Source organism: Artemia sp. Qi Xiang Cuo, chromosome 18 (genome assembly GCF_049724085.1).
Source record: "Artemia sp. Qi Xiang Cuo chromosome 18, ASM4972408v1, whole genome shotgun sequence".
Lineage (NCBI taxonomy): Eukaryota > Metazoa > Arthropoda > Branchiopoda > Anostraca > Artemiidae > Artemia > Artemia sp. Qi Xiang Cuo.
Window position 1 is genome coordinate 44,247,023 of NC_142811.1, and position 25,482 is coordinate 44,272,504.

General features: G+C 37.1%; 1 protein-coding gene across 1 annotated transcript in view; it reads left to right on the top strand.

Moving 5' to 3' along the window:
- Positions 1–22,289, top strand: part of LOC148941523 (ras-related and estrogen-regulated growth inhibitor-like protein) — a 387,592-nt gene extending 365,303 nt beyond the window's left edge. Inside the window, exon 4 of the mRNA XM_089104188.1 lies at positions 22,147–22,289. Coding sequence (XP_088960314.1) covers positions 22,147–22,289 — 143 coding nt within the window. The remainder of the gene's footprint in view (positions 1–22,146) is intronic.
- The last annotated feature ends 3,193 nt before the right edge of the window (positions 22,290–25,482 follow it).

Consider the following 25,482-nt stretch of genomic DNA (forward strand, 5'->3'; position numbering starts at 1 on the left):
TAAAATCTGGGTTAGGACGTGTTTATAGATTAGATGGCCTTTAAAAAGGCTGTTTGATAGGGATGAGGGAAGAGGAGAGTTAAAAAACATCTGCTACTTATCACCATTTACTACCCATTTGTTGTGGTCCCAGTCTATATTACTGGTTTCGTTCTTCTCCTTCCTGGAATGCCTTATACACATATTCCGAGAAGGAATTTGTCTAGGAGTCCATGTACTAAAATTTCAGATCTTGTCCTCGGAATTACGTATTCTATATGTATGTATGAGACAGTTGAAATATTCCAAATTGAATATGGGAATATTTGGCCTTCATTTGTCAATTAAAAGTTTATCAATGGGTACATTACCCTTAACATATAGGGCTGCCACTCCAAAAAAACTTAATGTTTCTTTGACTTCCTCTTGATCAGTATTTAGTTCCTTCCCGCCTTCATAGAATAAGCAATCATTCGGTCACAGAGTCCCAACCTGTTCATATGGTGTAATGTTTTACTCCACAAGTCTCTATTGTAAACTTACATATTATAGTTGACATATTAGTGCTAGCAGAACACTTCACTATAGTCCGTATTCAGCAACAAAAATGCGCACTCGAAAATTACCCTACTCGAAGATTTCTTTAAACCAATGTATTTGTAATCAAAAGACCAGAAATCTTTGAAACTTCTGTAATACCTTGTTTCAACTGATATCTTGTCTGCAGTTACAACAATATATATGGACTTTAAAAAAGATCACACTCAACCAGAAGGAATTAGCTTCTCATAAATTCCATTAAGCAATTATCTCAAACAACCGCATTCGATCAAAAGTATTTAGTTTCACATCAAATGCAGCCATATCTAACCGGAAGTACTTAGGCAGTAAGCAACTCCAAAAGACCACACAACAATTGGAAGTAATTAGGCGGTACACAGTTCATTAACCCTCAAGAGTACCTTAGGGAATAGCCATGATAGAGTTCATTGATCCTTAAGAGTGCCTTGGGGCTATGTCATTGCGCAACTAACACTCGAGCCTAGAGAAATCAGTTACGTAAAAGTTCATTGATCCTCAAGAGCACCTTAGGGGATGGCCTTGACAAGCGAGGGGCTACTGACTTTCTGTCTATGGTAGCACGCAAAGTACTACCAAACAATATACTGTAGTATGAGTAGAAGCAGTAGCATTAGGATGCAAACATTTTCTTTCGGTTAGTTCATTATCCCTCACAACAAGTCCTGTTAGTTTCATCTTCACTCACCAAACTGTTCCGAAGATATTGCTGTTACACCCTTTTGAAAACCTGCATACAAGAGCGTGTTCTGATTCAGTTCATCTTCCCCGCTCAAAATTTATTGAAAATTTTACCTTCATGCCCTTATGCATGGTTGTAATGATAGTCACAATAGTAATATTGATATTACTAGTAATAGTATTGAATAGCGGTAGTACTACTAAAAGCAGTAAACCTATGGCCTTTTGGTCAGTTGATTATCCCTCTGATCAATTCCTGGAAGTTTCAACTCAATCCAAATAGCCAATGCTATGACATTGATTATATGTCCTTTGGATAACCTGTATTTTTATATTCTTCTTGAAATTTTCATCTCCATGCTCTTAGCCCTACAAGTAGTTGTAATAGAAGTAGTAGTAGTAAATGTAGCAGTAACAGTAGCATTAGCCGTAGTTTGCATATACTGCCTTTTCGTGATATGATCTTCCCCTTTAAATATTCTCTGAAAGTTTAAACTTAATACCCAAATCAATTCTTAATATACACTATTTTGACAATGTGCATGCATAAATCATCTTTAGATTTAGTTCAAATTTCTCCTTAATACTCTAAATGGAGTAGTGTGATAGTAGTAGTGATGGTAGTTGTAGTGGTGGTAGCAGTAGTAGCATTGATAGTATGCAAATATTGCCTTTTTGATCATCTCCCTTATCATTTCCTGAATGTTCCAAATTTATATACTCAGTTATTCATGTGTTTTACCCTTTTTGACAATCTTTATACACATAATTTGTTGCAATTTAGTTCAACACTCCCATGATCATTCTCTGAAAGGCTCACCTGAATGCCCTTCGTCTGCTTGGAGAGGAAGGTTCAAACAAGCATACCTTTCTTAATAACATATACTATTTGTAAACAATGAACGAACTGCCTAGATTAAAGTATTTGTCCTGATAACTGTGGGGATTTTGACATCCCCTAAGACATAATTACTAGACCAGAAAACAAGGCTAGTAGAGAGGGAGGTGCTACTCCGATTGCTCACCCGTGCTGCCACCTATAACTTTTTTTTACATAATTCATGCATGTTTTTATGGTTTTTGTCAGTGATAATTTGAAAAAAACAGGAATTTTGTCACATTTTTGTATGTTTGTTGTCAGTGAGAATTTGAAAAAACAGGAGATTTCTAACATTTATGTCTGTTTTCTTGTATGTTGTATGGTTTTAGTAAGTGAGAATTTGAAAAAACAGGAACTTTCTCACTTGGATTATAGAGTCATTAACCAAATCGTTTCCGGGCAAAGTTAATGACACTTCCTTCCTGTTCATGTTCAAGCCAAATGTTATGAGTTTCCGGGGAACACCTGTGCTGTCAGTCATTAATCAAATTGTTTCCAGGAAACAGTTAATTAATGTCTGACAGATGACGTAAAGTTAATTAATGTCTTTGGATTTCGAACAGAAATGTTTCCGAGGCAAAGTTTAGATCACACATGACAGATGATGTCATGATTGATTGAATTGTCTCCGGCACGAAGTTTATTAATGTCTGGAGTTCTTCCAGAAGAAACGTTTCCGAGGCAAAGTTTAGATCTTAGCGATGAATTGTTTTAGCGCGGGAATCAGGTTTCCAAATAATTGAAATGCGCCAGCACAGAGATGCCAAACAAAAGTAACATGCTGAAATTCCTTTTAGGGATAATTTTGGCGAAACCGTTTTAGCTATTTTATGGAATTATTTCGACGAAACAGTTAGAGACATTATAAAATATGATTTTTGAAGAGATTTTAGAAGAGAATTTAATGGTGAAACTCTGTGGTCGTTATAATACACAAGTTCTATTTGAACAGTGTTGTGAGGTCCTCTACCACAACCCCAAAGGGCTCCGGTCCCCCTATCCCCAACCACAAAGGGTTCCGATCCCCTGACCCAAATCCCAAAGGGTTCCAATCCCCCTACCTCAACCCCGAAGGAAGCCCCCGGTCCTCAAGGGTCCCCCCAAGCTCCCAAAGGGCCCCCAGACCGCCAAAGGCTCTCCCCGGGCCCCCAAAGGCCCTCCCCTGGTCCCCAAAGGTCCACCGGGCTCCCAAAGGACCATTCGACCCTCAAGGGCTCCCCAGACCCCCAAAGGCCCTCCCCCAGTCCCCAAAGGTCCCCCGGACCCCCAAAGGCCCTCCCCGATCCTCAAAAGCCCCCCAGGCTCCCAAAGGGCCCCCAAGCCCCCCAAAGACCCTCCCCCGGTCTCCAAAGTTCAACCGGGCTCCCAAAGGGCCCCCAGACCCCCAAAGACTCCTGAGCCCCACATTATAATACTTTTTTAAGGCATTATTATATCTTTTCAGAACAAATTATTATTTTAGGGAATTATTTCGGCGAAACAGTTAGAGACATTTTAAAATATGATTTTTGAAGAGATTTTAGAAGAGGATTTGAGAGTCAAACTCCGTGGTCGTTATAATACACAAGTTCCATTGAACAGTGTCGTGAGGTCCTCTACCCCCAACCCCCAAGGGTTCCGATCCCCCTACCCCAACCCCAAAGGAAGCCCCCGATCCTCAAAGGCCCCCCCAAGCTCCCAAAGGACCACCCGGCCCTCAAGGACCCCCCCCCCCCCCACACCCTCAAAGGCCCTCCCCGGGCCCCGTCTTTCGTTGATGTGTGTTGTCTGAAACTTATGATTTGGGGTGTATGGGTTCCTATTTTTGACTTTTCTGAGCTAGATTTCTTAGTCTTTCATAGGTACGTGTTGTCTGAAACCTATGATTTGGGATGGGTGGTTTGCTATTTTTGACTTTTCAGAGCTAAAGTTTCTTAGCCTTTCGTTGGTGTTTGTCTGAAACTTAGGATTTGAGGTGTATAATTTGCTATTTCCGACTTTTCATAACCAGATTTTTTATTCATTGGTAGATGTGTGGTGTGTAAAACCTATGATTTGGGATGTGTGGGCTGCTATTTTTGACTTTTCTTAGCTATGTTTCTTGGCTATTCATAGGTGTGTGCGGTCAGAAAATTATGATTTGGGATTTGTAGCTAGGTTTTTGGACTTTTCAGAGCTAGGATTCTTAGTCCCTCATAGGTGTTTGTTGTCTGAAACTTCTAGTTTGGGATGAATAGTTGACTATTTCAGGCTTGTATGAGCTAGGTTTCTTAGTACTTCGTTCGTGAATGTTGTCCGAAACTTATGATTTGGGATATGTAAATTACTATTTCGGGGTTTTCTGAGCTAGATATCTTAGTCTTTCGTTGGTATGTGTTGTCTGAAACCTATGATTTGGGATGGGTGGATTGCTATATTTGACTTTTCTGAGCTGGATTTTTTAGCCATTCATAGGTATGTGCTGTCAGAAAATTATGATTTGGGATGGTTAATTTGCTATTTCCGGCTTTTCTGAGCTAGGTTTCTTAGCCTTTCATAGTTGTGTGTTGTCAGAAAATTATGATTTGGGATGTCTAGTTTGCTATTAGGACTTTTCAGAGCTAGGATTCTTAGTCCATCACTGGTGTTTGTTGTCTGAAACTTCTAGTTTGGGATGAGTAGTTTGCTATTTCAGACTTTTATGAGCTAGGTTTCCTAGTATTTCGTAGGTGTGTGTTGTCTGAAACTTATGATTTGAGGTGCGTAATTTGCTATTTCCGACTTTTCATAGCCAGATTTCTTAGTCTCTCGTTGGTGTGTGTTGTCTGAAACCGATGATTTGGGATGGTTAGTTTGCTATTTTTGACTTTTCTGAGCTGGATTTCTTAGCCTTTCATAGGTGTGTGTTGACTGAAACCTATAGTTTAGGATGAGTGGTTAGCTATTTTTTGACTTTTCTGAGCTAGGTTTTTTAGCCTTTCATAGGTGTGTGTTGTCTGAAACTTATGATTTGAGGTGTGTAATTTGATATTTGGACTTTTAAGAGCTAGGGTTCTTAGTCTCTCATAGGTGTGTGTTGACTGAAACCTATAGTTTAGGGTGAGTGGTTTGCTATTTTTGACTTTTCTGAGCTAGATTTCATAGCCTTTCATAGGTGTTTGTTGTCTGAAACTTATGATTTGAGGTGTATAATTTGCTATTTTTGAGTTTTCAGAGCTAGGATTCTTAGTCTCTCATATGCGTTTGTTGTCTGAAACTTCTAGTTTGGGATGAATAGTCTGCTATTTCAGGCTTTTTTGAGCTAAGGTTTCCTAGTATTTCATATGTGTGTGCTGTCTGAAACTTATGATTTGGGATATGTAAATTACTATTTCGGCTTTTCTAAGCTAGATTTCATAGTCTTTCGCTGGTGTGTGTTGTCTGAAACCTATGATTTGGGATGGGTGGATTGCTATTTTGACTTTTCTGAGCTGGATTTCTTAGCCTTTCATAGGTGTATGTTGTCTGAAACCTTTGATTTGGGGTGCTTAATTTGCTTTTTGGACTTTTCAGAGCTAGGATTCTTAGTCCCTCATAGGTGTTTGTTGTCTGGAACTTCTAGTTTGGGACGAGTAGTTGGCTATTTCAGGCTTTTCTGAGCTAAGGCTTCTTAGTATTTTGTAGGTGAATGTTGTCTGAAACTTATGAATTGGGATATGTAAATTACTATTTCGGGCTTTTCTAAGCTAGATTTCTTAGTCTTTCATAGGTGTGTGTTGTCTGAAACCTATGATTTGGGATGTCTGGGTTACTATTTTTTGACTTTTGTGAGCTGGATTTCTTAGCCTTTCATTGTTGTTTGTTGTCTGAAACCTATAGTTTGGGATGAGAGGTTTGCTATTTTTGACTTTTCTGAGCTAGATTTCATAGCCTTTCGTAGGTGTGTGTTGACTGAAACTTATGATTTGGGATTTGTAGTTTGCTTTTTGTACTTTTCATAACAAGAGTTATTAGTCTTTCATTGGTGTGTGTTGTCTGAAACATATGATTTGGGATGTGTGGCTTGCTATTTTTGACTTTTCTGAGCTGGATTTCTTAGCCTTTCATAGGTGTGTGTTGTCTGAAACCTATGATTTGGGATGTATGGATTGCTATTTTTGACTTGTCTGAGCTAGATTTCTTAGTCTTTTGCTGGTGTGTGTTGTCTGAAACTTATGATTTGGGATTTGTAGTTAGCTTTTTGGACTTTTCAGAGCTAGGATTCTTAGCCTTTCATAGGTGTGTGTTGTCTGAAACCTATGATTTGGGATGGTTAATTTGCTATTTTTGACTTTTGTGAGCTAGGTTTCTTTGGCATTCATAGGTGTGTGTTGTCTGAAACTTATGATTTGAGGTGTGTAATTTGCTATTTTTGACTTTTCAGAGCTAGGATTCTTAGTCCATCATAGGTTTTTGGTGTCTGAAACCTATAGTTTGGGTTGAGTAGTTTGCTATTTCAGGCTTTTCTGAGCTAAGGTTTGTTAGTATTTCGTAGGTATGTATTGTCTGAAACTTATGATTTGAGGCGTGTAATTTGCTATTTCCGACTTTTCATAGCCAGATTTCATAGTCTTCCGTAGGTGTGTATTGTCTGAAACCTATGATTTGGGATGTGTGGATTGCTATTTTTTGACCTTTCTGAGCTGGATTTCTTAGCCTTTAATAGGTGTGTGTTGACTGAAACCTATGATCTGAGATGAGTGGTTTGCTATTTTTGACTTTTCTGAGCTAGATTTCGTAGCCATTCATAGGTGTGTGTTGTCAGAAAATTATGATTTGGGAGGTGTAGTTTGCTTTTGGACTTTTCAGAGCTAGGATTCTTAGTCCCTCATAGGTGTTCGTTGTCTGAAACTTCTAGTTTGGGATGAGTAGTTGGCTATTTCAGGCTTTTCTGAGCTAAGGCTTCTTAGTATTTCGTAGGTGAGTGTTGTCTGAAACTTATGATTTGGGACACGTATATTACTTTTTCGGTCTTTTCTGATATTGATATCTTAGTCTTTCGTTGGTTTGTGTTGTCTGAAACCGATGTTTTGGGATGTGTTGGTTGCTATTTTTGCCTTATCTGAGCTAGATTTCTTAGCCCATCATAGTTGTGTGTTGACTGAAACATATGATTTGGGATGAGTGGTTTGCTATTTTTGACTTTTCTGAGCTAGATTTCATAGCCTTTCATAGGTGTGTGCTGTCAGAAAATTATGATTGGGATTTGTAGTTTGCTTTTTTGGACTTTTCAGAGCTAGGATTCTTAGTCCCTCATAGGTGTTTATTGTCTGAAACCTACAGTTTGGGATGAGTAGTTGGCTATTTCAGGCTTTTCTGAGCTAACGTTTCTTAGTATTTTGTAGGTGTGTGCTGTCTGAAACTTATGATTTGAGGTGTGTAATTTGCTATTTCCGACATGATCAATTCTATTTCTCCAAAATAATATAAAAAGTTTCCACTTCAGTTCAGATTTTTTCTCAAGGAGATGAAAAAATTTAGTTTTGTTCCAAATTTTTCAAAGAAGATAGAAAAGTTCAAGTTCTCTTCAGAATTTTACCAAAGAACAAAATTCAATTCTAATTTTACCAAAATAATATAAAAAGTTTCCACTTCACTTCAGATATTTTCTCAAGGAGATGAAAAAATTTAAAGCTCTGTTCCAAATTTTTCAAAGAAGATAGAAAAGTTCAAGTTCTCTTCTGAATTTTACCAAAGAACAAAATTCAATTCTAATTTCTCCAGAGAAAATAAAAAGGTTCCACTTCAGTTTTAAGTTCACCAAGACAGAAAAAGTTTAAAGTTTAGTTTAAATTTTTCCGTAGAAGATAGGAAAAGTTATAGTATGATTTGTGATTATTTTCCATGAAGATAAAAAGTTTCACTTTAATTCTAAATTTTCTTAAATTTAGTTCCGACTTTTCTCAAAGAGATGAAAAAATTTAAAATACTGTTCCAAATTATTCATAGAAGATAGAAAAGTTCAAGTTCTCTTTTGAATTTTACCAAAGAACACAATTCAATTCTAATTTCTCTAGAGAAAATAAGAATCTTTCACTTCAGTTTCAAGTTCACCAAGACATGAAAAATTTAAAGTTCCATTCTAAATTTTTCTGTAGAAGATAGGAACAGTTAGACTATGATTGTGATTATTTTCCATGAAGATAAAAAATTTCACTTTCATTCTAAATTTTCTTAAATTCAATTCCGACCTTTTCAAAGAGATGAAAAAATTTAAAGTTCTGTTCCAAATATATTCTCGGAAGAAGAAAAGTTCAACTTCGATTCTGAATTTTTCAATGAAAATGAAATAAGTTATTGATCAAATCTATTTTCCCAAAATAACATAAAAATTTCCACTTCAGTTCAGATTTTTTTCTCAAGGAGACGAAGAAATTTAAAGCTCTGTTCCAAATTTTTCATAGAAGATAGGGAAAGTTATACTTTGATCGTGAATATTCAAGTTCTATTCTGAATTTTACCAAAGAACACAATTCAATTCTAATTTCCCCAATAAAAAATTTAAAGTTCAATTCTAAATTTTTCAGTAGAAGATAGGAAACTTTATATTATGATAGTGATTATTTTCCATGAAGATAAAAAGTTTCACTTTAATTATAAATTTTCTTAAATTCAGTTCCGACCTTTCTCAAAGAGATAAAAAAATTTAAAGTCCTGTTCCAAATATTTTCTCGGAAGAAGAAAAGTTCAACTTCGATTCTGAATTTTCTCAATGAAAATGAAATAAGTTATTGATCAAATCTATTTTCCCAAAATGACATAAAAATTTCCACTTCAGTTCAGATTTTTTCTCAAGGAGATGAAGAAATTTAAAGTTCTGTTCCAAATTTTTCATAGAAGATAGGAAAAGTTATACTTTGATCGTGAATATTCAAATTCTATTCTGAATTTTACCAAAGAACACAATTCAATTCTAATTTCCCAATAAAAAATTTAAAGTTTAGTTCTAAATTTTTTCGTAGAAGATATGAAAAGTTATATTATGATTGTGATTATTTTCCATGGAGATAAAAAGTTTCACTTTAATTCTAAATTTTCTTAAATTCAGTTCCGACTTTTCTCAAAGAGATGAAAAAATTTAAAGTTCTGTTCCAAATTTTTCATAGAAGATAGGAAAAGTTATACTTTGATTGTGAATATTCTTCATGAAGATATGGAGCTCCACTTTAATTCTGGCTTCACTTTAATTCTGAGTTTTCTTGAAGAGCTGCAAATGTACAAGTTCTCTTCTGAATTTTCTTAGAGAAGAGAAAAAAAAAGTTAGCTCAATTCTGAAACTTACCAATGAAAATGAAAAAGCTTCCTTTTCAGTTCCTAATTTCTCAAAGATATTAAAACTTTAAAGTTCAATTCTAAATTTTTCCATAGAATATAGGAATGGCTATACTATGATTGTGATTATTTACCATGAAGATAAAAGTTTCACTTTATTTCTAATTTATCTTAAATTCAATTCATTCATCTAACCACCAAAAACAATAGGCTAGGTTAGGTTAGGTTGGATTAAGTTAGGTTAGGTTAAGTTAGGTTAGGTTAACTTATCATGAGCGCTCATGATAAGTTAACCTAACCTAACCTAACCTTACTTAACCTAACCTAACTTAATCCAACCTAACCTAGCCTATTATTTTTGGTGGTTAGATGAATGAACTGAATTTAAGAAAAATTAGAAATAAAGTGAAACTTTTTATTTTCATGGTAAATAATCACAATCATAGTATAGCCATTCCTATTCTCTATGGAAAAATTTAGAATTGAACTTTAAATTTTTTATGTCTTTGAGAAATTAGGAACTGAAATGAAAGCTTATTCATTTTCATTGGTAAATTTCAGAATTGAGCTAACTTTTTTTCTCTTCTCTATGAAAATTCAGAAGAGAACTTGTACATTTTGCAGTTCTTCGAGAAAACTCACAATTAAAGTGGAGCCAGAATTAAAGTGGAGCTCCATATCTTCATGAAGAATATTCACAATCAAAGTATAACTTTTCCTATCTTCTATGAAAAATTTTGAACAGAACTTTAAATTTTTTCATCTCTTTGAGAAAAGTCGGAACTGAATTTAAGAAAATTTATAATTAAAGTGGAACTTTTTACCTCCATGGAAAATAATCACAATCATAGTATAACTTTTCATATCTTCTACGGAAAAATTTAGAACTAAACTTTAAATTTTTTATTGTGGAAATTAGAATTGAATTGTGTTCTTTGGTAAAATTCAGAATAGAATTTGAATATTCACGATCAAAGTATAACTTCTCCTATCTTCTATGAAAAATATGGAACAGAACTTTAAATTTCTTCATCTCCTTGAGAAAAAAATCTGAACTAAAGTGGAAATTTTTATGTTATTTTAGGAAAATAGATTTGATCAATAACTTATTTCATTTTCATTGAGAAAATTCAGAATCGAAGTTGAACTTTGCTTCTTCTGAGAAAATATTTGGAATAGAACTCGAAATTTTTTCATCTCTTTGAGAAAGGTCGGAATTGAATTTAAGAAAATTTATAATTAAAGTGAAACTTTTTATCTTCATGGAAAATAATCACAATCATAATATAACTTTTCCTGTCTTCTACGAAAAATTTAGAACTAAACTTTAAATTTTTTATTGGGGAAATTAGAATTGAATTGTGTTCTTTGGTAAAATTCAGAATAGAACTTGAATATTCACGATCAAAGTATAACTTTCCCTATCTTCTATGAAAAATTTGGAACAGAACTTTAAATTTCTTCGTCTCCTTGAGAAAAAAAATCTGAACTGAAGTGGAAATTTTTATGTTATTTTTGGGAAAATAGATTTGATCAATAACTTATTTCGTTTTCATTGAGAAAATTCAGAATCGAAGTTGAACTTTTCTTCTTCCGAGAAAATATTTGGAACAGAACTTTAAATTTTGTCATCTCTTTGAGAAAGGGCGGAATTGAATTTAAGAAAATTTAGAATTAAAGTGAAATTTTTTATCTTAATGGAAAATAATCAAAATCATAGTATAACTTTTCCTATCTTCTACGGAAAAATTTAGAAGTGAACTTTAAATTTTTATGTCTTGGTGAACTTGAAACTGAAGTGTAAGATTCTTATTTTCTCTAGAGAAATTAGAATTGAATTGTGTTCTTTGGTAAAATTCAAAAGAGAACTTGAACTTTTCTATCTTCTATGAATAATTTGGAACAGTATTTTAAATTTTTTTATCTCTTTGAGAAAAGTCGGAACTGAATTTAAGAAAATTTAGAATTAAAGTGAAACTTTTTATCTTTATGGAAAATAATCACAAATCATACTATAATTTTTCCTATCTTCTAAGGTAAATATTGAACTAAACTTTAAACTTTTTATGTCTTGGTGAACTTAAAACTGAAGCGGAACCTTTTTATTTTCTCTGGAGAAATTAGAATTGAATTTTGTTCTGTGGTAAAATTCAGAAGAGAACTTGAACTTTTCTATCTTCTTTGAAAAATTTGGAACAGAACTTTAAATTTTTTCATCTCCTTGAGAAAAGATCTGAACTGAAATGGAAACTTTTTATATTATATTGGTGAAATTAGAATTGAATTTTGTTATTTGGTAAAATTCTGAAGAGAACTTGAACTTTTCTATCTTCTTTGAAAAATTTGGAACAAAACTAAATTTTTTCATCTCCTTGAGAAAAAATCTGAACTGAAGTGGAATCTTTTTATATTATTTTGGAGAAATATAATTGATCATGTCGGAAATAGCAAATTACACACCTCAAATCATAAGTTTCAGACAGCACACACCTACAAAATACTAAGAAACCTTAGCTCAGAAAAGCCTGAAATAGCCAACTACTCATCCCAAACTGTAGGTTTCAGACAACAAAAACCTATGATGGACTAAGAATACTAGCTCTGAAAAGTCCAAAAAAGCTAACTACAAATCCCAATCATAATTTTCTGACAGCACACACCTATGAAAGGCTATGAAATCTAGCTCAGAAAAGTCATAAATAGCAAACCACTCATCCCAAATCATATGTTTCAGTCAACACACACCTATGAAAGGCTAAGAAATCCAGCTCAGAAAAGCAAAAAAATAGCAACCCACACATCCCAAATCATAGGTTTCAGACAACACACGCCAACAAAAGACTAAGAAATCTAGCTTAGAAAAGCCCGAAATAGTAATTTACGTATCCCAATTCATAAGTTTCAGACAACATTCAACTACGAAATACTAAGAAACCTTACCTCAGAAAAGCCTGAAATAGCCAACTACTCATCCCAAACTAGTAGTTTTAGACAATAAAAACCTACGAGGGACTAAAAATCCTAGCTCTGAAAAGTCCAAAAAGCAAGCTACACTTCCCAAATCATAATTTTTTGACAACACAAACCTATGAAAGGCTACAACATCTAGCTCAGACAATTCAAAAATAGCACACCACTCATCTCAAATCATAGGTTTCAGTCAACACACACCTATTAAAGGCTAAGAAATGCAGCTCAGAAAGGTCAAAAAATAGCGATCCACACATCTCGAATCATAGGTTTCAGACAATACACACCTATGAAAGACTATGCAATCTGGCTAAGAAAAGTTGGAAATAGAAAATTACAAACCTCAAATCATAAGTTTCAGACAATACACACCTACGAAATACTAAGAAACCTTAGCTCAGAAAAGCCTGAAATATCAACCTACTCATCCCAAACTATAGGTTTCAGACAACAAATACCTATGAGGGACTAAGAATCCTAGCTCTGAAAAGACAAAAATAGAAAATTACACACCTCAAATCGTAAGTTTCTAACACTACACACCTATAAATACGGAAGAAATCTAGCCCAGACAAGTCAAAAATGGAAAATTACCCACCCCAAATTATAAGTTTCAGACAACATACGCCTATGAAAGGCTAAGAATCCTAGCTCTGAAAAGTCCAAAAATCTAACTAAATATCCCAAATCATAAGTTTCAGACAACACGCACCAGCGAAAGACTAGGAAATCTAGCTCAGACAAGTCAAAAAGAGCAATCCACACATCCCAAATCATAGGTTTCAGACAACACACACCTATGAAAGGATAAGAAATCCAGCTCAGAAAAGTCAAAAAATAGCAAGCCACACATCTCAAATCATAGGTTTCAGACAACACACACCAACGAAAGACTATGAAATCTGGCTATGAAAAGTCCAAAAAGCAAACTACAAATCCCAAATCATAAGTTTCAGTCAACACACACCTACGAAAGTCTATGAAATCTAGCTCAGAAAAGTCAAAAATAGCAAACCTCTCATCCCAAACTATAGGTTTCAGACAACAAACACCAATGAAAGGCTAATAAATCCAGCTCGGAAAAGTAAAAAAACAGCAACCCACACATCCAAAATCATAGGTTTCAAACAACACACACCAACTAAAGACTAAGAAATCTAGCTTAGAAAAGCCCGAAATAGTAATTTACATATCCCAATTCATAAGTTTCAGACAGCTTTCACCTACGAAATGCTAAGAAGCCTTAGCTCAGAAAAGCCTGAAATAGCCAACTACTCATCCCAAACTAGAAGTTTCAGACAACAAACACCTCTGAGGGACTAAGAATCCTAGCTCTGAAAAGTCCAAAAATAGCAAATTAAGCATCCCAAATCATAGGTTTTAGACAACACACACCTATGAAGGGCTAAGAAATCCAGCTCAGAAAAGTCAAAAATAGCAATCCACCCATCTCAAATCATAGGTTTCAGACAACACACACCAACGAAAGACTAAGACATCTAGCTTAGAAAAGACCGAAATAGTAATTTACATATCCCAAATCATAAGTTTCAGACAGCACAAACCTACTAAATACCATGAAACCTTAGCTCAAAAAAGCCTGAAATATAAAACTATTCATCCCAAACTAGAAGTTTCAGACAATAAACGTATATGACAGACTAAGAATCCTAGCTCTGAAAAGTCAAAAATAGCGAATTTCACACCTCAAATCATAAGTTTCAGACAACACACACCTATGAAAGGCTATGAAATCTAGCTCAGAAAAGTCAAAAATATCAAACCAGTCACCCTAAACTATAGGTTTAAGTCAACACACACCTATGAGAGACTAAGAATACTAGCTCTGAAAAGTCCAACTAGCAAATTACACACCTCCAATCATAAGTTTCAGACAACACACACCTATGAAAGGCTTAAAAATCTAGCTCAGAAAATTCAAAAAATAGCTAACCACTCATCTTAAACTATAGGTCTCAGTCAACACACACCTATGAAAGGCTAAGAAATCCAGCTCAGAAAAGTCAAAAATAGCAAACTAACCATCCAAAATCATCTGTTTCAGACAACACACACCAACGAGAGACTAAGAAATCTGGCTACGAAAAGTCGGAAATAGCAAATTACGCACCTCAAATCATAAGTTTCAGACAACACACACCTACGAAATACTAGGAAACCTAGCTCATAAAAGACTCAAATAGCAAACTACACATCCCAAACTAGAAATTTCAGACAACAAACACCTGTGATGGACTAAGAATCCTAGCTCTGAAAAGTTCTAATACCAAACTAGACATCCCAAATCATAATTTTCTGACAACACACACCTATGAAAGGCTAAGAAACCTAGCTCAGAAAAGATGGAAAGAGCAAATTAACCATCCCAAATCATAATTTTCTAACAGCACACACCTATGAATGGCTAAGAAATCCAGCTCAGAAAAGTCAAAAATAGCAATCCACCCATCCCAAATCATAGGTTTCAGACAACACATACCAACGAAAGACTAAGATATCTAGCTCAGAAAAGCCCGAAATAGTATTTTACATATCCCAAATCGTAAGTTTTGGACAACATTCACCTACGAAATACTAAGAAGCCTAGATCATAAAAGCCTGAAATAGTCAACTATTCATCCCAAACTAGAAGTTTCAGACAACAAACACCTTTGTGGGACTAAGAATCCTAGCTCTGAAAAGTCCAAAAAGCTAACTACAAATCCAAAATCATAATTTTCTGACCGCACACACCTATGAAAGGCTAAAAAACCTAGCTCAGAAAAGTCAAAAATAGCAACCCACACATCTCAAATCATAGGTTTCAGACACCACACACCTACCAATGACTAAGAAATCTGGTTAAGAAAAGTCGGAAATAGCAAATTACACACCTCAAATCATAAGTTTCAGACAACACACACCAATGAAAGGCTAAGAAACTTTAGCTCTGAAAGGTCAAAAATATCAAACCAGCCATCCCAAATCATAGGTTTCAGACAACACGTACCTATGAAAAGTCAAAAATCGGAACCCATACACCCCAAATCATAAGTTTCAGACAACACACATCAACGATACAGGGGGCCGGGGGAGGGCCTTTGAGGGGGTGGGGGGGGGGTCCTTGAGGGCCGGGTGGTCCTTTGGGAGATTGGGGGGGCCTTTGAGGACCGGGGGCTTCCTTTGGGGTTGGGGTGGGGGGATCGGAACCCTTTGGGGTTGGGGGTAGAGGACCTCACGACACTGTTCAATGAAACTTGTGTATTATAACGACCACGGAGTTTGACTCTCAAATCCTCTTCTAAAATCTCTTCAAAAATCATATTTTAAAATGTCTCTAACTGTTTCGCCGAAATAATTCCCTAAAATAATAATTTGTTCTGAAAAGATATAATAATGCCTTAAAAAAGTATTATAATGTGGGGCTCAGGTGTCTTTGGGGGTTCGGGGGCCCTTTGGGAGCCCGGTGGACCTTTGGGGAGCGGGGGAGGGTCTTTGGGGGGTTCGGGGGCCCTTTGGGAGCCTGGGAGGCCTTTGAGGATCGGGGAGGGCCTTTGGGGGTCCGGGGGACCTTTGGGGACTGGGGGAGGGCATTTGGGGGTCTGGGGGGCCCTTGAGGGTCGAATGGTCCTTTGGAAGCCCGGTGGACCTTTGAGGACTGGGGGAGGGCCTTTGGGGGCCCGGGGAGAGCCTTTGGGGGTCTGGGGGCCCTTTGGAAGCTTGGGGGGACCCTTGAGGACCGGGGGCTTCCTTCGGGGTTGAGGTAGGGGGATTGGAACCCTTTGGGGTTTGGGTAAGGGGATCGGAACCCTTGGTGGTTGGGGTAGGGGGAGCGGAGCCCTTTGGGGTTGTGGTAGAGGACCTCACAACACTGTTCAAATAGAACTTGTGTATTATAACGACCGCAGAGTTTCACCATTAAATTCTCTTCTAAAATCTCTTCAAAAATCATATTTTATAATGTCTCTAACTGTTTCGCCGAAATAATTCCATAAAATAGCTAAAACGGTTTCGCCAAAATTATCCCTAAACGGAATTTCAGCATGTTCCTTTTGTTTGGCATCCCTGCGCTGGCGCATTTCAATTATTTGGAAACCTGATTCCCGCGCTAAAACAATTTTATCGCTAAGATCTAAACTTTGCCTCGGAAACGACTCTTCTGGAAGAACTCCAGACATTAATAGACTTCGTGCCGGAGACAATTTAATCAATCGTGACCTCATCTGTTATGTGTGATCTAAACTTTGCCTCGGAAACATTTCTGTTCGAAATCCAAAGACATTAATTAACTTTACGTTGTCTGTCAGACATTAATTAACTGTTTCCCGGAAACAATTCGATTAATGACTGACAGCACAGGTGTTCCCCGGAAACTCATAACATTTGGCTTGAACAAGAGCAGGAAGGAAGTGCCATTAACTTTGCCCGGAAACGATTTGGTTAATGACTCTATAATCCAAGCAACAAAATTCCTGTTTTTCAAATTCTCACTGACAAAATCCATAAAACATCCAAGAAAACATACAAAAATGTGACAAAGTTCCTGTTTTTCAAATTCTCACTGACAAAAACCATAAAAACATACAAAAATGTGACAAAGTTCCTGTTTTTTTCAAATTCTCACTGACAAAAACCATAAAAACATGCATAAATTATGTAAAAAAAAGTTGTAGGTGGCAGCACGGGTGGGCAACCGGAGTAGCACCTCCCTCTCTACTAAGGCTGAATAAAACAGGTCTCTTAAAATTTCGATGGAATATGTTTTGGGGAATGAAAGGCTTGGGGGGTGGCTTGCTGCCTTTCATTTATTTATGTCTCTTAAAAACGGCACTAAAACTTCCGACTTTCAATCAAATGAGCTCCATCCGATCAAAAGCTTATGCAACCAACTGTTCCAAAAACCCTTATATACCCCGGAGTATAACTTACAACCCTTGACCATGGACTTTGGGGTATGTATCCACCCTAAAGACATTGTTATATGATTTTTGGCCTATTGGTAACAAATGGCTATTTTACAATTTCAATTGGATGCTTTTCGGGAATTGAGGATGTCAGGGGGGGGGGTTAGTTGCTCTCCATAATTTTGATTCTTAAAAGGGAACTAGAACTATACATTTCGAATAATTTGAGCCTCTTCTAAAGTTCAAACGAAAACCCCTTTCATAAAACCCTTATATTCCCCTGGTGCATAACTTAAAACCCTTGCCCTCAGACTATGGGAGATTCTGTCAACCCTAAATGCCTTATTATATGATCTTTGGATCATTTTTGAACAAATGGCCATCTCAAAATTTTTATGGGATGCATTTGCGGAAAATACGACGTGAGAGGGATGACTGCCTTCCGATCACTTTGACTCTTAAAAAAAGCAATAGAACATCTGATTTCGAATCACATGAGCTCGTTCTGGAGTTTTACTACCACCCTTTCCATAAAAACCTTATATGCCCTCGGGGCATAACTTACAACCAATGCACTGGGGGCGGGGGGGGGAGATCTCATCCTCAAATACACAATTTCCAGACTTCTCAACTACGCCAAACAAAATGGCTGTCAGAAAATTTTGATTAGATGTGTTTTGGGAATGGATGGGCGTGAGGGGGGGCCTTGTTGCCATCCAATCAGTTTTGACTATAAAAAGGGCTTAGCCCTTTCACTTTCCAATCGAATGACCCTTTTCGAAGTTTCTACGCCAAAAAATGGCCATCCCAAAATTTCTATCAGATGCATTTCGGGAAAGTACAAGGTGTGGGGCGGGGGTATCCACTCTCCGATCACCTTGAATTTTAAAAAAGGCGCTAGAACCTCTGATTACCAATTCAAAAAGTCTCCTCCAGGGTTTATACGATCATCCTTGCTATAAAAGCCTTAATTGCTCCCAGGGTATAACTTACAACTCTTGTCCTGAGGACTGTGGGAAGGTTACCACCCTCAAAGACATAATTTCAGGGCCTTTAAATTACGTTGAACAAAATGACTATTTCAAAATTTTGATTGGATGTGTTTGGAAAAATGTTGGGCGTGTGAGGGGGTTAGTTGCCCTCCAATCACTTTGGACTATTAAAAGGGGTACAAGCCCTTTCAATTTCAAATTGAATGAGGTCTTTTCGAAGTTTCTAAGACAACAAATGACCATCTCAAAATTTCCATCAGATGTATTTCGGTAAAATACGGGGTGTGTGGAGGGGTACCCACCCTTTGATCACTCTGAATTTTAAAAAGGGCACAAGAACCTTTGATTAACAATCCAATGAGCCCTCTTTGAATCTTATACGATCACCCTTTCTATAAATACCTTATATGCCCCCAGTGCGTGACTTACAACCCTTACCCTGAGGACTGTGGAGGGGGGGGGGTCATCCTGAAAGACAAAATTTCCGGAACTTTCAATTAAGTTGAACAAAATGTGTTTTTTTCAAAATTTTGATTGGATATGTCTGGGGAAATGGTGAGCGTAGGAGGGGTGCTAGTTCCCCAAAATTCCAGTAGAATGAGTCTTTTCAAAGTTTCTACAACAACAAATGGCCATCTCAAAATTTCTATCAGATGCATTTCGGGAAAATACGAGGTTTGGGAGGAAGTATCCACCCTTTAATCACTCTCAATCTTAAAAAGGGCCCTAGAACTTTTGATTACCAATCCAATGAGCCCCTTCCGAAGTTTATCCGATCACTCTTTCTATATACATGTTATATGTCCCAAAGTCACAACTTACAACCCTTGCCTTAAGGGCTGTGTGTGGGGGGGGGGGGGGTATCATTCTCAAAGACATAGTTTCCAGATCTTTCAGTTACGTTGAACAAAGTTGCTATCTCCAAATTTTTATTGGATGTGTTTGGGGAAATGGTGGGCGTGGGAGGAGAGGTTAGTTGCCCTCCAATCACTTTCGACTATTAAAAAGGGCACTAGCCCTTTCACTTTCCAATCGAATGAGCTCTTTTCGAAGTTTCTACCACAACAAATGGCCATCCCAAATTTTCTATCAGACACATTTCGGAAAAATATGAGGTGTGTGGGGGGGAGGGCCACCCTCTGATTAGCAATCTAATGAGCCCTCTCCGAAGTTGGTACGATCACCCTTTCCATATAAACCTTATATACCCCCATGGCATAACTTACAACCCTTGCTCTGAGGGCTCGGGGGGGGGGGGTCATCCTCAAAGACATCATTTCTGATCCTTTCAATTATGTTGAAGAAAATGGCGATTTCAAAATTTTTACTGGATGTGTTTGGAGAAATGGTGGGCGTGGGAGGGGGGTTAGTTGCCCTCCAATCACTTTTGACTATTGAAAAGAGCACTAGCCCATTCAATTTCCAATGGAATGAGCTCTTTCCGAAGTTTCTACGACAAAAAATGGACATCTCAAAATTTATATAACATGCATTTCGGTAAAGTACGAGGTGTGGGTGTATACACTCTCCGATCACTCCGAATCTTAAAATGGGCACTGAACTTCTGATTACCAATTCAATGTACCCATTCCGAAGTTCATACGATCACTCTTTTTGTATATACCTTATATATTCCCAGGGCATAACTTACAACTCTTGCCCTGAGGTCTGTGGAGGGAGAGGGGGGGGGTGTCATCCTCAAAGACATTATTTCTAAACCTTTCAATTACATTGAAGAAAATGGTTATCTGAAAATGTTAATTGGATGTTTTTGGGAAAATAATTGGCAGGGGAGGAGGGCTAAATTGCCCTTCAATCACTTATGACTATTAAAAGGGGCACTAGCCCTTTCAATTTCCAATCGAATAAGCGCTTTTTGAAGTTTTTACGACAACAAATGGCCAACTCAAAATTTATATCAGATGCATTTAGGGAAAATACAAGGTGTGGGGGGTCCACCCATCGATCACTCTGGATCTTAAAAAGAGCACTAGAACTTTTGATTACCAATCCACTAAGCCCCTTTCGAAGTTTATGCGATCACACTTTCTATATATGCCTTATATGCCCCCAGGGCATAAATTACAACCCTTGCCCTGAGGGTTCTGGGGGTTTTTCATCCTCAAAGACATAATTTCCAGACCTTTTATTTTCGTTGAACAAAATGGCTATCTCAAAATTTTGATTGGATGTGTTTTCCCTCAAATCACTTTCGATTATTAAAGGCACTAGGCACTAGTCCTTTCAATTTTCAATCGAATTAGCCTTTTTCGAAGTTTCTACGACAACAAATGGCCATCTCAAAATTTCTATCAGATGAATTTTGTTAAAACACCAGGTTTGAGGAGGGATCCATCCTCCCATCACTGAATCTCAAAAAGCGCACTAAAACTTCTGATTACCAATCCAATGAGTCCCCTCCGAAGTTTATACAATCACCCTTTTTATATAAACCTTATATGTCCCGAGGGTATAACTTACAACCTTTTCTGTGGGGCTGTAGGGGGGTTGTCATCCATAATTTCTGGACCCCTCAACTACTTCGAACAAAATGGCTGTCTCAAAATTTTGATTGGATGTGTTTGGGGAAATGGTGGGCGTGGGTAAGGGGTTAGTTGCCCCAAAACACTTTTGACTATTAAAGAGAGCATTAGTCCTTTCAATTTCTAATTGAATGAGCCCTTTCCAAAGTTTTTACGACAACCCCTTCGATACGAAGTGCCCTGGTCTAAAAAAAAAAAATTTTGTCCAGCTCGCTCCTTACTTAGGCAGCGCTATTGCGATGCCTATGATTAAATAAAAATACAAAAAAAAAAAATAAAATAAAAAAAAAGTTTCGTTCTCTTTTCAAATTTTATTGAATGACTGTAAGATCAACCTCGTTAATTTATCATATCTCTAGCGGAAAAAAGTCACGAGTTCTTTGTTGTTGTTTTTCTGTAATGTTAATTGTGTTAGCTGAAGTCTATTTTTCACAATTGTCGGTATGTTTTAAGAACTTCCCAGTCTCACCACAGACTATATTATTGGTAGTATCATTAGTACACAATACTTATGGTGTAACCTTACTTCATTGCTAGATGGCTAATTTTTTCTGATCTCCATTCATTAAAACCTAAGAACTTCGGACTCCAGCTAAGAGTCTTAAGTTTTTCCTAAGACATTCACTGATATAAGAAGGCAAAATTTGATCGACCTTGAATTAATATCGATAACCACCGATAAGTTTATTTCCATTTCCGCTTGCTAGGCTTTAGTGGGTATCTTAACATATTAAACAGCTTTCTGTTCTATTTTCTTATAGCATTTAAAAAAAGGAAAACAAACAGTACTGATACCTTCGAAAATAATGATAAAAATAACAATATATTGAAAACCCATCGTGTGCAATAAATATACAATGACAGAGTATATAGAATAATACGAAAAGAGGAAACAGAACGAAAACATACTCAATAATAACAACAAAAACAACAACTTCTTCAAATATAACAGCAAAAAAACAACAACTTCTGGAAGGAAAAAAAGAAAAAGGAAAAGAATGACAAAAAAAAGGGAAACAAGTGGAATAATTAAACTAACAAACTTGCCCACTCAAGCTTTAGAATTACTGGTTTTATTTTTTGCCAGCTAATAAGTTTCTCAACAGCTAGATTTGGGTCGGCTAGGCTATAGGGCGGAATCAGAAAACTTAAAGGATATTCCTCAATTTTTGTAAGCTGGAGACGACCAACTAGGCTTCGCTACAAAGTTTAGTCACTACAGGGAAACCAAAACAAGACATTTTGTATCTACTTTTTATGTTCTGAATTACCTACCTCCTAAATATGCCAACTGGAAAATTTAACTTGTTGAGATGAAATTTCTTTGCAAGACTTTGAAGTGAATCCTTTTTAATCACGTTTTATTTTAGATTTTATATATCGGAACATTTTGGTGCAAGGACTTGGTTCATTTGAGCTAGAAGTAATGGACCTTTCAGGGAAAGACGTAAGTAAATTTAGTAATAGCACCTCCAACCTCTTCCCAAGAACCCACAATTGTGCAGAACATTAAAATACATGGGTGCCACTTGGAAACATATATTACTTTCCTTATTTAGGAAAAAAATATATTCATTGTCATTCTGTCAGAAAATGTTTATAGTCATGCTTCCTGTAAAAATTTCTGGGGGTTTACTTGTTAATTCTAGAACGTAACATCAACTGAGGTTTTTCTGAAAGGTCTTCAAAAAGCCTTAACAGTAGAACCCTATCAGAAGGTCGTGACAGGGCTCCTTATATGGGCATAGAATACTGACAGGACACCATATATGGGCATAGAGTCATTAGGGAGAACACGTGGTTAATGGGGTCAATGACCTAAATTTCACAACAACAACATCGACCTTGACATTCGCTGAGAGCGTGCACTTACAACAACAACAACATCGACCTTGGAACACCTGTGCTGTCGACCTCAATTCACCTATCGTGAATCAATTATTCCCCTTAGAAACAACAAATTAATTTCCCTTTCTTGACAGATCAATCAACAATGACATCATCTGTCAGACTTTAAAAATTTTCGCCTAGAAACGATTCTCCAGGAATAGATCCAAGTCATTAATGTCTTTGCCTCGGAAACAACTCTTTTGGTCGAACTCCAAAGGTTATTAATAACCAAAGGCCATGGAAACAATTAGGCAAGAAGCATCTTAGCGATGAATTGTTTTAGCGCGGGAAAAGGTTTCCAAATAATTTGAAATGCGTTAGCACAGGGATGCCAATAACAAAGGAACACGCTGAATTTACGTTTAGGGATTATTTGGGCGAAACCGTTTTAGACAGGTTATGGAACTATTTCGGCGAAACGGTTAGAGACATTTTAAAAGATGATTTTAGGAAAGATTTTAGAAGAGAATTTAATGGTGAAACTCTGTGGTCGTTATAATACACAAGTTTCATTTGAACAGTGTTGTGAGGTCCTCTAACCCAACCCCAAAGGGTTCCAATCCTCCTACCCCAACCCCGAAGGAACCCCCGGTCCTCAAAGGCCCCCCAAGCTCCCAAAGGCCCTCCACCGGTCCCCAAATGTCCCCCAGGCCCCCAACTGCCCCCCCCCCCGGACGCTCAAAGGCCCCCCAAGCTCCCAAAGGGCCACCGGCGCCCCAAAGGCCCTCCACCGGTCCCCAAATGTCCCCCAGGCACCCAAAGGCCCACCCAGACCCCCCAATGCCATCCCCGGACCCCAAACCCCAACCCCCCGTCCCCAAAGGTCCCCCCGAGCTCCCAAAGGACTACCAGCCCTCAAGGGACCCACAGACCCTCAAAGGCTCTCCCCGAGCACCGGTCTTTCGTTGATGTGAGTTGTCTGAAACCTATGATTTTGGATGTGTAGTTTGCTACTTCAGGCTTTTCTGAGCAGGATTTCTTAGCCATTCGTAGGTGTGTGTTGACTGAAACCAATACTTTGGGATGAGTAGTTTGCTATTTCAGGCTTTTATGAGCTAGGTTTCTTAGCATTTCGTTGGTGTGTGTTGAGTGAAACTTATGATTTGGTATATGTAGTTTACTTTTTGGACTTTTCTGAGTTGGATTTCTTAGTCTTTCATAGGTGTGTGGTGTCTGAAACCTATGATTTGGGATGTGTAGTTTGCTATTTTCGACTTTTCTGAGCTGGATTTCTTAGCCTTTCATAGGTATGCGTTGTCAGAAAATTATGATTTGGGATGTATAGTTTGCTATTTCAGGCTTTTCTGAGCTAAGGTTTTCTAGTATTTCGTAGGTGAATGTTGTCTGAAACCAATAGTTTGGGATGAATAGTTTGCTATTTTTGACTTTTCTGAGCTAGGTTTCTTAGTCTTTCGTTGGTGTGTGTTGACTGAAACCGATGATTTGGGATATGTAGTTTGCTATTTTTGAATTTTCTGAGCTGGATTTCTTAGTCTTTCATAGGTGTGTGTTGTATGAAACCTATGATTTGGGATGGGTGTATTGCTACTTTTGACTTTTCTGAGCTGGATTTCTTAGCCTTTCATAGGTGTTTGTTGTCTGAAACCTATAGTTTGGGATGACTAGTTTGCTATTTTTGACTTTTCTGAGCTAGGTTTCTTAGCCGTTCATAGGTGAGTGTTGTCTGAAACCTATGATTTGGGATATGTAATTTGCTATTTCCGACTTTTCATAACCGGATTTCTTAGTCTTTCGTAGGTGTGTGGTGTCTGAAACCTATGATTTGGGATGTGTGGGTTGCTATTTTTTTGACTTTTCTGAGCTGGATTTCTTAGCCATTCGTAGGTGTGTGTTGACTGAAACCTATGATTTGGGATGGTTAATTTGCTATTTTTGACTTTTCTGAGCTAGATTTCTTAGCCTATCATATATTTGCTCTTTCAGAAAATTATGATTTGGGAGGTGTAGTTTGCTTTTTGGACTTTTCAGAGATAGGATTCTTAGTCACTCATAGGTGTTTGTTGTCTGAAACTTCGAGTTTGGGATGAGTAGTTGGCTATTTCAGACTTTTCTGAGCTAAGGTTTCTTAGTATTTCATAGGTGAATGCTGTCTGAAACTTATGATTTGGGATATGTAAATTACTATTTCGGGCTTTTCTGAGTTAGATTTCTTAGTCTTTCATAGGTGTGTAGTGTCTGAAACCTAGGATTTGGGATGTGTAGTTTGCTATTTTAGAATTTTCAGAGATAGGTTTCTTAGCCTTTCATAGGTATGTGTTGTCAGAACATTATGATTTGGGATGTGTGGGTTTCTATTTCAGGCTTTTCTGAGCAGGATTTCTTAGCCATTAGTAGGTGTGTGTTGACTGAAACCTATGATTTGGGATGGTTACTTTGCTATTTTTGACTTTTCTGAGCTAGATTTCTTAGCCTTTCATAGGTGTGTCCTTTCAGAAAATTATGATTTGGGAGGTGTAGTTTGCTTTTTGGACTTTTCAGAGCTAGGATTCTGAGTCACTCATAGGTGTTTGTTGTCTGAAACTTCGAGTTTGGGATGAGTAGTTGGCTATTGCAGACTTTTCTGAGCTAAGGTTTCTTAGTATTTCGTAGGTGAATGCTGTCTGAAACCTATGATTTGAGATATGTAAATTACTATTTCGGACTATTTCGGGCCTACGTACGCGCGCGTACGTAGGCTAACCTAGTCTAACCTAACTTAACCTAACCTAATTTAATCTAACCTAACCTAACCTAATCATACACCTAACTTTTTGCCTGTCTCTCACCTAACCTAAGCTAACCTAAGTGAAGCGTAC